Raw genomic sequence first — 14,319 nt, forward strand, 5'->3', positions numbered from 1 at the left:
TTGCAACGCTCTCACATGTAACACTTCCGAGAGAGTCCTAAATATATATACAGTACCAGTCTAAATTTGGACACCTACTCATTCAAGGGTTTTTGTAGGTATATATATTTCTTTACATATTTGAATGTATTATTTCCCCCTAACTCTATCACCCCATCCCCTAATTGGAGTAAACTAATGGACAACGACACTTAGACTTCTACTTCCAGATTATACATACTATATCTAGAGGTGTTACCTTATGTATTTCAGTCAACACTTCTAGCAGTGTTGCTCTGTGACTCGAAGACGATAGCGGCCCCAATAACAGCCCCAAAATAGCAGTCATATTTCTAACTCTTATGAAGCGCCTATGTTAATATTTGTTTTGGTTGGAATACTTAATTGTTATGTCTCGGACTATGAGTTTTCCGTGACCGTGTAACCTCACCAGGAACAACCCTGGGCCATAGTTTTAGGCTACTTCTGTAATTGGCATGGATTTACAGTGGAACGGTTTGATCTGGTCAGACTTGTCCAGACAGGTCTAATTTCCTGCATGCAGACGTAGAGGGGTGATTATAGTATTATAACACGCACCTGCTACCTACTGACGCATATCTCCACATTACCCCTACCTATCATTGCTATTAGATAATCATAGCTTGTGGTGTTTCATTACGATAGGCCAGATATGTTAGAGTCTATCATTATACCCTGCTGTCAGCCAGGGAGTGAAGGAGTGAAGACTATTCGACCCGCTGCTTTTAAAGGGACAGACAACCTTCTTGAGTGTCCTCATAGAATTCAATAGCATTCAAATGATGCAACTGGTTCTGTATGTCTGGGTTTATTATAGATCCATGGAACCGGAACCGAAGGCTCCAACCTGGTTCAGAATGCAGCCAGAGGCCAGTATTGGTCATAGAAATAGAATTGGTTCTGGTTAGCAGTGGCAGTAACACACCAGTAATCACCTCTTCGAAAGTGCAAAAATGTAAACCGATGTTGAAAATGAATTCAACCCCCTTACACAGCTCCGCAAAGTAGTGCAACACTTCACAACTAACAGTGTATGGTGCCGTGTATGGTTGAAAGACTACAATAATACACTGTTTTTTAGACAAGGTATTGTTGAGGTTTCTGCTCAGGCACTTTACCTCGCAGCTCAGAGGTAGGCTGGCTGCTGTGTGACTGTTACTCACTGAAGTGTGAAGTTAGCAGCGGAGGGAGGAAAGCCAGAAAGCCAGAGTGCTTTTCTGTCTGTCAGTGATTTGAGGGGGGATGATGGTGTGGTTTCTTCAGCTGCTTCTTCTCTCTAGAGTAGAACCGAATCAGCATAGCAAGACCTGGCCCAGAGAGGGAGGAGGGAGAGAGGGAGGGAGGTTGCTATGGTGAGGGTTAGGCCGGCTTTACCCTGATGGATAGAACGTATTCTGCAGCTGAGGAGGAGTTAAGCTGGCTGCCATGGTAACAGTCCACAGAAACAGTGAGACAGAACTGTGTGTGTGTAAGAGAAGATGAACATTTATGAAGTAGCTTGACAAGATTGGATTTTTTGCACAATGGAGATGTATGGATTCTGTGCCTGGAATTGATTTCTATTTGCCGTTTCTAATAAGCATACAGTATAGAGAAAAGGAAATTGTTTTTGCTCCCAGAGAAACAGACAGCAGCTGATATGTTTGATAAGTCGGAGCTAAATGAATGTTTCTAAGGCAATAGAACATTTTATAAAATAATACTTTATAAGAAGGAGCTTCAAGTAAAAGAGAGACTGTACATAGTGTTAAAGAGACACTGTACATAGTATTAAAGAGATACTGTATATAGTATTAAAGAGATACGGTATATAGTATGAATGAAATGCATAATGTATACAATCTCTAAGTCCTTGTTCTAAAAAAATATTTTTTTGTATCTGGCAGATCCACCCCCCCCACACATTTTTTTTCTGGAACTGAGTTGGGGTCTCAACTTACTGTTGAGAGTTAGAATAGTAGAATACACAAGGTGCACAAGGGCAACAACATGTTGCTTAGGACCTCCAAAAGGCTAGGGCCGGCTCTGACTGCATGTGTGGGTATGGATGTGGGTAGGCACTATGCAGACCCGCCAGCCACTGCGGCCCATCAAGATGAGGTTTTTTGTGGCTCCCATCCCATCAAAGTTGCCCATCACTGCATTAAAGCCAATTATCTCCTGTGAATTTCCACGACCCCTTTTAATACCCCCGGCATAACACCCACCCATGTGTTCTAACAATCTGTGCTGCATAGTGGAGTAGCATGCCTCGGGGTAGTGAAAAAACCTGCTCCTGTGAAGATGAAGCACATATTTTATTGATGACACACAGGAAGTCCTTTGTAATGTCCTCTAAATGGTAGCCAGGAAGTGGACTGTACTTAGCGGCCAATCACCACGTCCATCCCGACACAGTGATGTCATGTCAATCTCTTCCTGTCCACGGCTTTGGACTAGTTGGCATCTCTTCAGTGAGAGCTGTCTGTCTTTGGGGACGCCCCGTGATGATTTATGTATAGTGCACAGGGAAAGTATTAAGTAGCATCATTCTAATAATGTATAATATCTCTCTCTCTGTCCCTCTGCCCCTCTGTTTCTCTATCTACTGTTTGTTGTCTGAGCTGTATTATGTCTTGGACTCCTGGCTGCAGAATTTCCATACGAGGACAGTAAAGTTTTAATTTAATTGTCTATCTCAGCGGCACCCAAGTTCACCAAGATCCCCGGGGACCAGATCGGGGTTTCGGGGGGTGTGGCCTCGTTTGTGTGCCAGGCGTCAGGTGACCCCAAACCCATGGTCAACTGGAACAAGAAGGGCAAGAAGGTCAACTCCCAACGCATAGAGGTGAGTTAACACTATACTCCCAACATATGGAGGTGAGTAAACACTATACTCCCAACGCACGGAGGCGAGTAAACACTATACTCCCAACGCACGGAGGCGAGTAAACACTATACTCCCAACGCACGGAGGCGAGTAAACACTATACTCCCAACGCACGGAGGCGAGTAAACACTATACTCCCAACGCACGGAGGCGAGTAAACACTATACTCCCAACGCACGAAGGCGAGTAAACACTATACTCCCAACGCACGGAGGCGAGTAAACACTATACTCCCAACGCACGGAGGCGAGTAAACACTATACTCCCAACGCACGGAGGCGAGTAAACACTATACTCCCAACGCACGGAGGCGAGTAAACACTATACTCCCAACGCACGGAGGCGAGTAAACACTATACTCCCAACGCACGGAGGCGAGTAAACACTATACTCCCAACGCACGGAGGCGAGTAAACACTATACTCCCAACGCACGGAGGCGAGTAAACACTATACTCCCAACGCACGGAGGCGAGTAAACACTATACTCCCAACGCACGGAGGCGAGTAAACACTATACTCCCAACGCACGGAGGCGAGTAAACACTATACTCCCAACGCACGGAGGCGAGTAAACACTATACTCCCAACGCACGGAGGCGAGTAAACACTATACTCCCAACGCACGGAGGCGAGTAAACACTATACTCCCAACGCACGGAGGCGAGTAAACACTATACTCCCAACGCACGGAGGCGAGTAAACACTATACTCCCAACACATGGCGGTGATCTCACTCTACTCTACAGATCATATTAGCAGTGGTGTACTGCTAAGTACTGAAGAAAACATACTTTAAAGTGCTACTTAAGTAGTTTTTGTGGTATCTGTACTGTACTTTACTATTCATATATATATATATATATATATATAATACATTTTTTCCTTTTTTTTTCTTTTTTTTTTTTTTCTTGGTCCTTGGTCCTTTGTGGTCGTGCCTGGTTAATCACCTGGTTTCTGGCTCTTCCTGGTTCTATCTACTAGTTTCTCTCTCTTGTTTTCCTCCTCATTCCAAACGGTTTCCTGACTTTCTCTACTGACTGTTTCCTGACTGGTTCTCTACTGGCTGTATCCTGACTGGTTCTCTACTGACTGTTTCCTGACTGGTTCTCTACTGACTGTTTCCTGACTGGTTCTCTACTGGCTGTTTCCTGACTGGTTCTCTACTGGCTGTATCCTGACTGGTTCACTACCTGTTGTATCCTGACTGGTTCTCTACTGGCTGGTTCCTGACTGGTTCTCTACTGACTGTTTCCTGATTGCTCCTTATCTCTTCCTCTCTCCTAGACAATAGAGTTTGATGATGGAGCGGGGGCCGTACTGAGGATCCAGCCTCTCAGGGCCCCCCGAGATGAGAATGTCTATGAGTGTGTGGCCCGCAACAGTGAGGGAGATGTGGCCACCACTGCCAAGCTGGCCATCATACGGGGTGAGTGTGTGTCTGTGTGTGAGTGTGTGTGACTGAGATCCTCTTCTTCTTCATGATCATCTACATTAATTCTGTCCATTTTAAGCAGACATATCTTGCACACACACAAACTCAGACAAACACACACAGCTGCCCACGGTCTCTCCCTTCATTCCCTTCACTGCCAACATAAGACGTAACAAACACCATGCTTACACACCCTTCTATAACAGGAAAGAAGCAGCTGTTCTTTTAAGTCTGACAGTTAGTGTGAGTTAGTTTTGTTTGGCTGTGTTGAGGGCCAGTTAGCTGGTGTGCGTGTGATTTAGACTACCGCTTCTCTCTCATAATCACTTAATTCGTTCTCTTCCTAGACCAAGATGGTGTGAGTCTAATGCAGCCTGTCCCTTCAGTGCTAAGCTAATCTAATGTACTCTCTATAGTGCTAAGCGCTAGCCTAGCTGTTGGCTGGAGTTGGCTGTACGCCTAGGAGCTGTGGACTGGGCCTCGGCCCAACACAGGGGAGAGGGACGGAGAGAGGGAGAGAGAGGGTGGGAGAGATGGAGGGATGGCATATCAACACATTTTTACATAGGAAAGCAGAGGATTAGGACCGCGCTAGGATTGGAACCCATTTCTTCAGGAGGGAGGAAGAGGGATGGAGGGATTGAGAGAGGGATACACAGCAGGATGAGGGGAGGAGAGAGACGGGGGGTGGAGTGGGGGATGAGGGGGAGGAGGGGTGGAACAACAAGAGTGGGGATGGAGAGTGACGGAAGGGATAGAAATAAGAGAGGATGTAGGGAGGGAGGGAGAGAGGGGTTGATTTGTCAGCCTTGGTGTTTCAGTAGAAGGCTGGTAGCCTGGGAAATATTCTTCTGTCCATCTGTTAGGCCTGTCATCACACAAACACACTCAATCCCTACTCTGTGTCTGTGGGACATTACTACAAAAACTGTAAAGCCCTTCACTGTGTGTGTGTGTGTGTGTGTGTGTGTGTGTGTGTGTGTGTGTGTGTGTGTGTGTGTGTGTGTGTGTGTGTACATTCTGAATTTGAACTCTGGCCTCTTAAGCCCCTTCTTTTGCCATGGCCTTAGGTATTTCCCAGAGGTGTAGACAGACAGGTAACTGCTAACTCTAACCCTTTCCCAGAAGTGTAGACAGACATTTCTATACCTTACAGTCTGTCTCCTAGACCTTGACTGCACCATAGACTGGTAGGTATAAATGTCATAGGAGAGACTGAGGTTACTGAAAGGTTTCGCTCTGCCCTCCACCAAGATAGTGCATTCTGAAAGTATTCAGACCCCTTTACTTTTTCCACATTTTGTTACATTACAGCAATATTCTATATTGAATTTAAGAAAGAAATCCCTCATCAATCTACACACAATACCCCATAATGACAAAGCAAAAACAGGTTTTTAGAAATGTTTGCAAATGTATTTAAAATAAAAACTTAAATATCATGTTTACCAAAGTATTTAGACCCTGTACTCAGTACTGTGTTGAAGCACCTTTTGACAGTGATTACAGACTTGTGTCTTCTTGGGTATGACGCTACAAGCTTGGCACACCTGTATTTGGGGAGGTTCTCCCATTCTTCTCTGCAGATCCTCTCAAGCTCTGTCAGGTAGGATGGGGAGCGTCGCTGCACAGCTATTTTCAGGTCTCTCCAGAGATGTTCAATCAGGTTAAAGTCTGGGTTCTGGCTGGGCCACTCAATGACATTCAGAGACTTGTTCCGAAGCCACTCCTGCGTTGTCTTGGCTGTGTGCTTAGGGTCGTTGTCCTGTTGGAAGGTGAACCTTCGCCCCAGTCTGAGGTCCTGAGCGCTCTGGAGCGAGTCTTTAGTTGCCTTTTGGCAAACTCCAAGTGTCTGGACGCTCTACCATAAAGACCTGATTGGTGGAGTGATGCAGAGATGCTTGTCCTTCTGGAAGGTTCTCCATCTCCACAGAGGAACTCTAGAGCTCTGTCAGAGTGACCATTGTGTTCTTCTCCCCCGACTGCCCAGTTTGGCTGGGCGGCCAGCTCTAGGAAGAGTCTTGGTGGTTCTAAACTTCTCCCATTTAAGAATGATGAAGGCCACTGTGTTCTTGGGGACCTTCAATGGTGCAGAACATTTTTGGTACCCTTCCCCAGATCTGTGCCTCGACACAATCGGAGCTCTTCGGACAATTCCTTCGACCTCATGGCTTGGTTTTTGCTCTGACATGCACAGTCAACTGTGGGACCTTATATAGGCAGGTGCCTGCCTTACTAAATCATGTCAATTGAATTGAATTTACCACAGGTGGACTCCAAGTGGTAGAAACATCTCAAGGATGACCATTGGAAACAGGATGCACCTGAGCTCAATTTCGAGTCTCATAGGAAAGGGTTTGAAAACGTATGTAAATAAGATATTTCAGTTTTTTATTTGTAAAAAAATTCTCAAAACCTGTTTTCATTCTGTCATTATGGTGTATTGTGTGAAGACTGATGAGGGGAAAAAATAATGTAATCAGTTTTAGAATAAGGCTGTAACATAACAAAATGTGGAAAAGGGGAAGGGGTCTGAATACTTTCCGAATGCACTGTAAGCCCATACACAAATCAAATTCACATCAAATAAAATACAATCTTATTTGAAATATGCTTCGTAAACAACAGGTGTAGACTAACAGTGAAATGCTAATTTATGGATAATTTACAACAATGCAGACAATTTAATTACATTTTTTAATAACCTGTAAAAATCACATCAATAGCATAACTCCTATTCTTTCTCTAAAGGTTTATAAGATCATATAACACCTTGTTTTGCTTGGCCAGTCCTGACTCTCTCTCCCCATAGACGTTGGGTGGGGTATGGGTTTCATTCCCAGCCCTCTTTTCAAGCTATTTAAGTCTTTATAAGATCGTGTACAGTAGCACCTTTTAATGGCTGCCGTTCTGACTCTGTCTCCCTGTGGGATGTACCCTACAGAAGCGTTGTGGTTGGCCACAGTAGGAAGTAAGCTACTCCTTAGCTTGACTGCTAATGGAGGCCGGCTTATGTAGCAGGCTGTGGTAACTGGGGTCGTGCAGAGGAGATATCTCATTTAGACACTCACACCTCTCTCTCCATTGCTCGCCATCTCTCGGAGTATTTATCTGGTCAATGTTTCAGTGTATAATGTTTGTATGTTATATGTGACAATGTGATTCTATTATACATTTTATTTGAATGTTGAAGGACTCTTGGAAGATTAGTTCAAATAAGGACTAAAAGTCTGTCTCCACCTAGCTAGCTCTACCAAGCTACAGTATACCATCCCTCTATCCCTCTGTCGTTCTGTCCGTCTGTCTAACTCTCGCACTCTCACTCTTCCCTATCTCTCGCTCTCTTGCTCCCTCCATCTCTTGCTCCCTCTTTTTCTCCCTCTTCCCTCTCTCTCTCTCTCTCTCTAGACAACGTGTTTTCATAGTGCTGTGCCTAGGGGAGGTTTTAGTATCTGCAGTTCTGCATGTTTTTAACCTCCGATGGGCGAGATTCTCATCACTGCAGAAATGTGTGTTTGTGTATGCTAATACATGATTACCAAGGAAGGGAGGTAGGGGGTAGCAGGAAGGGTGGAAGGGAAGGTTTTCTACCACTATGACAAATATCTTTCTACATAGTTTGTCTGATCAGTGATTCCCCTAGAGTGTTCCTTGGCGAGATGCAGAGGTCCCTGATGCATTCAGGACTGCAAGCACCAAAACGTTCAACTGAAACTGTCGGCCAATAATATTTACGTGGGCGGTAACAGAGCTTGTCAGGGGAGTGAGGGAAAGTCAAAATGATAGGAGGCGGATCAACACTGCAAAGTGACTTGGGATTTGGATGCTTGTGTACAGTATGGTATGTGTCTATGTGTTATTCATCTCACACGGCAGATACCACTTGTCTGCTTTCACCAGACTAACGTGCTATGTGTGCAGACCGATTTCATTCCAACATGGCCTAGCCCTAGTCTCTAGTGGAAAAATAATATGATATTAGTATGTGCATGTAGGGGTTGTGCATTGTCTGTGGCAGTATGTGGGGCTAAGTCAGGCTAAGTCGTATGTATGGATGAGAGACACACCACACTGGGGGTTTGTAGACAGATAGACGTATGAGATTAAAGACTGAGAGCATCATTTCCATAAAGAGAACATTATCATTTAGTGTTTCCCCAAAGCTCTTTAGTCTCTTTTAAGTTGACACTATGAGGTAGAGAATTACTGCCCCAGATGACACCTAAATCGAAGTGGAGAAGGATCATACTCAATCAGGGTTTCCCCTAGGTTTGTTTTCAGGCGGATCACATTTTCTATTGAACTAACCTTTTTTGTGTGTGTGTTTGTGTTGTGCATTTGTTTGTCCAAGTGTGTGTTTGTGCCATGATTTAATGTTTGCTTGCCTTGTTTGTGGTTGGTTCTGCTATAAGCAGGCATGCTTCCCTGTGCAAACACAATCAGGCTAGGATTAAAGCTGCTAGCCTCCAGTCACAACCCTAGAGGAAAACATTTGCCGCTACCCGCCAAGTCCGCAGTATAAAAAACTACTTTCACACACATGCGCACGCAGGCGCACACACACACACATGCGTACATACACACTCTTTCAAGTCTTTGCAAAGCGTTCTGTTTGGTTCTGAACAAACAGAGTAAAAACTCAGACGACTAGAAAAAGCTCAAACCAAGTTTATTCAACCACTGGGTCATACAGCTGCAAAGACAACATAGAAGTCACACAAGCACATCTTCATACCTCCCAACTAGGCGGAGTCATCCCCTTGCATGCATAAGATAGACTCTCCTTCTCTGTTGTTAGGCAGAAACACAGCAGGTTCCTCTTACTTAGGCCTGGGCAACTCCAGTCCTCGGGGGTCTGATTGGTGTCACACTTTTCCCCAGCCCCAGCTAACATACCTGACTCCAATAATCAACTGATCATGATCTTCAGTTAAAAATCCAATTAGTTTAAATCAGCTGTGTTTGCTAGGGATGGGTGAAAGGTGTGACACCAATCAGGCCCCCGAGGACTGGAGATGCCCAGGCCTTGTGGCTTACTGTATTGTCATGGCCATTTTAAATATTTATTGGAGGATTTGTATTTTTGTATTGCTTGTAACGGTTTCAGGTAATGCAAGTTCTTGTGTTGTTAGGGGAGTAACCTATGTGTAAATGTAACAATCTGCTGCTGTATTTTTTGTGTGATCTGTGATCGTTTTGTTTGTCTTGTGTAGTTTTTTAATCATTATACCTAAACTGTATGTGTAAACATGTATACGTAGGGCCCAGCTGTAAAAGAGACCTTGGTCTCAGTCTGTGTTCCTTGTTGAAATAAAGGTATAATAATAAAAAAGTCTAGGACCCTCATGGGTGTGGAAATATATGTGTGTGTGAGAGGACTATAACCAGATGGTCTTCGGGGTGGGCATCTGTGGCCCCCCTCCCAGCAGTGTCTTCTCTCTTCATCTGTTCACACACATGCAATTGTAAATGAGAACGTGTTCTCAATTTGCCTACCTGGTTAAATAAAGGTGAAATAAAAATAAATAAATAAATCTGTTGATCTTATTTCTAGCTGATTTCCACATCCCTCCTGGTCCTGCTTCCTCAGCAACTGGTCCTTATCAAGAACTGAAACTAAACTGTTCCCTTTTGCCTCCTCCTTTAGGAACATTAATTTTCAACAATAACATATTTCAACAGAATATGAGGTTTCTGCACATCCCCTTTTCTCACTCAGTAACTTTCAATATCACTCAGTAACTTACCACACACCTAGTTCCTCTTGACCCTTCCTTGAGCCCTAATATATACATTCCCTATACATGTAAAGTAATCAATACGTTTTAGTATGGTAACATGAATAAGTATATTTCAAGCTAGAATACAATGTCGTGTCTTTGCTATCGTTAAATTGAAGACTTATAGTTTTTATCATATATTCCTGTAATTAGGGCTTACGCTATCACTTGAGTAATAACGTAACCAATTAACTATGAATTTGAGGGCACCAGGGAAAGTTATTAGATTACAAAGTTATAATTTCCCAATATAACCTTTCAAATATTTTCATATCTGATCAATAGTCTTCTAATTAATTATTTATTTACTCTACCTCGTCAGTCTCATTCCAAACGTCGTAAATCGTTGATCTGCACGAACCCAGTCTTTACTATGAGTCATCCATACATCAATTGTCTTAAATCATTTATTTATTACTAACTAATTAATTCACAGAAATGCACAAACAAACAAAAAACTTAAAATAGTTACATGAAATGATGGGAGCAATATACCCTAGTGGGCTGAACCGGCATGGCGGCTGTTAGACAAAAGGGAAAGTTGCATTCGACTAATAATTCACTACAGAGTCCATAACTATAGCAATTGACATGCTAATCCTTACACATGAACGCTCACTCATTCGGGAACAATTGCAATCAATATATATATAGTTACGTTCAGTGTGTGTGTCGTCTTGATCGTTGGAGAGAAGTTCGTTTTTGTTGGAGTTATTGTGGAGAGTTCAGTGACATTCGTTATAGAATGGATGTTTCGGCGGTTGTCTTTCTTCGCGTTCAATGATACCGAATTCCTAGCTGCAGACTAGAAGTCAATATCAAAGAATTGTTATGATTCGTATAAGAGTTTTAACCACGTGGGATGGTTAAAAGATTCAGCAGTCTGGTCTCAAACCTTGGCCCTCTCGTTATCGAGGTAAGCTGGTCTGCAACCTTTGTCCTCTCGTGATTGAGAGAAACATGGTCATAATGGTAATTTCTTAGGAGTTGGGTTTTATTCAGATAGCAGAGAGGGGTGGTCCCATGGTCTCTGACCCATACTGGGCTCAGGGCGGTCCTTGGATTTAGTTCAAATCAAAAAGGTATTTGTATTTTTCTTAATTAAACAGTCCAAAATCATATTACACAATTATACAAACAGTATCATACTCACTCATTCATTTTATACAACACACAGATGTAAACCTCATATCTGAGGTTATTATATAAACAGCGGTATGGTAATGTGGTCCCACAGTCTCACATGAGTTTCCCACGTGATGACAAATGGACCGGTTCATAGCTGGACTGTCCACCAATCTTTCCTACTTGTGCAGGAATATGAAATATGTTCGTACCTCAAGTTCTGTGAGGTGGAAGAGAATTCCTTTGTCCTGAAAGTTTACCCTCTGTCTTAATACTGTTTGTGGTGGGGAGATTCTCAGGAATTTACGACATCTCTCTGTGATCACAGCATGGGTTGAAGGAGGAAAGGGGGAGGCAGGGAGAGGGGGATGGGGTTTGCTATACTCACGCAGGCAACGTCATGACAACAACATTCCCTGCTTTTTGAATAGTAACTCCATACTGTTCAACATTATACAAACTTTGACATTACTTATAAATGGACAAGAAATAAAACATGATTAATATTCTCACAATTAATGTATATGTTCACACCTCCGAGACATGTTCTCTGACTATGTAAATTAATAATCCCACTAAACACTCTTACAACCCCCTTATCTGCCATTACCCGTCCTATTGAACAACTTTGGACTTTCTCTCCCTCCTTCGGGTTCCTAAGAGAGTGATAGCAAAATACTTGAAAAGAAAACATACAATTTGATAAGTATTAGCAATGCGTTAAGCTATGCATAATAATTTATGGCAATAACTGAAGTTTGATCATATGAAGATTCTCACTCTCCATTAGCCTGACTCTAGACCTTTAGGATACCGTTCTGCTGGGGTCCACAAAAATGAAGGATCTATACACCTCCTCGTGGTATACCCAGACTTCCTACCTCAGGCTGCAGGTTTACAGGGGTTGTTCCCACGCGATGTCATACTCACTTCACCTCTGTTTTCCCAGACAAGCCCTCCCCCCTCCTGGGTCTAGGATGTACAATGAATCTCTGTGGCTAGGCAGGTGGTAGCCCGAGTCCTAGCCCGAATTCAGAACATTTGGTACTCCTCCACACATCTCCCGGTCTTCTTATCAGTAGGGAGTATACATTCTTGCACCTTGCCTGAGTCCATTGTTAATTATACGGACTCACACACAAACAGAATAAGTGACCCATTCATACTCAAGTGAATATCATGATGCAAAACAGAGAGAGAATATAATGATATAAAACTGTGAAGCTATAAGACAGTGTTATAGGTCAATAGTTCACAATCTATAGTGTTAGCTCTGTCATGTGACTCCTATCTCACCCGTATGGAAACATTCTGTATCAGAGACAGGCTCCCTTTGTACTTTGCCTCCGGCCACGAATACATTTTCACATACTGTAGATCATTCCATCTTACCCATAACACATTAATCACGACTGTTTTATTTGTATTTATTTTATTTTTTATTTCCCCTTTATTTAACCAGGTAGGCTAGTTGAGAACAAGTTCTCATTTGCAACTGCGACCTGGCCAAGATAAAGCAAAGCAGATCGACACATACAACATCACAGAGTTACACATGGAGTAAAACAAACATACAGTCAATAATACAGTAGAAAAATAAGTCTATATACAAATGTGAGCAAATGAGGTGAGATAAGGGAGGTAAAGGCAATAAATAGCTTAACCTGATGAAGACAGCTTGACTGTCAAAACGTTGGATATTACATTTTTGCATCTGAGCTCCTAGAGTGTGCGGCTCTCCTTTATTTTGAAGTTTTCTACTCCGCTAGCCAGCACCTCGCCTAAATAGGTGTGTGTTTCTTTTTCTTCTAAAAGGCAATAAATAGGCCATGGTGGCAAAGTAAATACAATATACCAATTAAAACACTGGAATGGTAGATTTGACAGTAGATGGGTGTGCACAGTAGAAATACTGGGGTGCAAAGGAGCAAAATAAATAAATAAATACAGTGGGGGAAGAGGTAGTTGTTTGGGCTATTTATAGATGGGCTATGTACAGGTGCAGTTATCTGTGAGCTGCTCTGACAGCTGGTGCTTAAAGCTAGTGAGGGAGATAAGTGTTTCCAGTTTCAGAGATTTCGTAGTTCGTTCCAGTCAATTGTATCAGAGAACTGGAAGGAGAGGCGGCCAAAGGAGGAATTGCCTTTGGGGGTGACAAGGGAGATATACCTGCTGGAACGCGTGCTACGGGTAGGTGCTGCTATGGTGACCAGCGAGCAGAGATAAGGCGGGGACTTTACCTAGAAGGGTCTTGTAGATGACCTGGAGCAAGTGGGTTTGGCGACGAGTATGAAGCCCGGGCCAGCCAACGAGAGCGTATAGGTCGCAGTGGTGGGTAGTATATGGGGCTTTGGTGACAAAAACTGCTAGGCCACTTATAAAGTTTTAAACATACTAAAACATGCTCAAGTCAATTAGTCAGTTTCCAACAGTCCCTCATCTGGAATAGTGATCACTCACATGTTCCACACCACCTAGAATACATATACATGTTTATATACATGTTTAATAATTTCACACCACCCTTGATGAGAATGAGTTTGGGGCAAGGACTGTCCCTCTGATCTGTTCTATGCCAATGGGATGCTAGATCTTCACTGGGCTCCATAAAAATGTGTTCCCTGTTGGCTATCCCTCTCACTTCTACCCTGTCTTCCCCTATCGGCTTCAGATCATCAGAGACAGCTCACTCGCACCCTCTCATTCCTTCTCATTCTCGGGTGTCAAAGGAAGACCCAGGCTACGAACCTTGTAAGTAAGTAATTGGACTGTATTGTCCAGAAAGCCAAATGAATGAATGCACTTTAACAATAGGATTCTGATGGCATGGTAAAACAAAGCCCTTACTATCAATGTCCAATTTATTATTAGCCCAAGCTACAATCTAGTGGGTTTTCTGATAACCTCTTCCTGGGAGGATACCCTCCGGAGACTCAATAGATTCTTACAAATATTGAATTAGTTTCAGAAAGCAGCTGCAGGGTGAGCGGTGCACCCTCCCCTCACTTTGTGCTCTCCTCACAGTTTAGTGGCAGTGCTCTGTCTCTCCTTCTCGCCTTACCGAATCATAATTACAACTATTGATAAATT

General features: G+C 43.2%; 1 protein-coding gene across 5 annotated transcripts in view; it reads left to right on the top strand.

The window, feature by feature from the left end:
* Positions 1–14,319, top strand: part of LOC129813934 (receptor-type tyrosine-protein phosphatase S-like) — a 120,600-nt gene that overhangs the window by 18,629 nt on the left and 87,652 nt on the right. For all 5 annotated transcript variants that reach the window (XM_055866581.1, XM_055866579.1, XM_055866578.1 and 2 more), the window contains exons 4-5: positions 2,703–2,848; positions 4,177–4,318. In XM_055866581.1, the coding sequence (XP_055722556.1) occupies positions 2,703–2,848; positions 4,177–4,318 (288 nt within the window). The remainder of the gene's footprint in view (positions 1–2,702; positions 2,849–4,176; positions 4,319–14,319) is intronic.

The sequence above is a fragment of the Salvelinus fontinalis genome, chromosome 17, assembly GCF_029448725.1.
Source record: "Salvelinus fontinalis isolate EN_2023a chromosome 17, ASM2944872v1, whole genome shotgun sequence".
NCBI lineage: Eukaryota > Metazoa > Chordata > Actinopteri > Salmoniformes > Salmonidae > Salvelinus > Salvelinus fontinalis.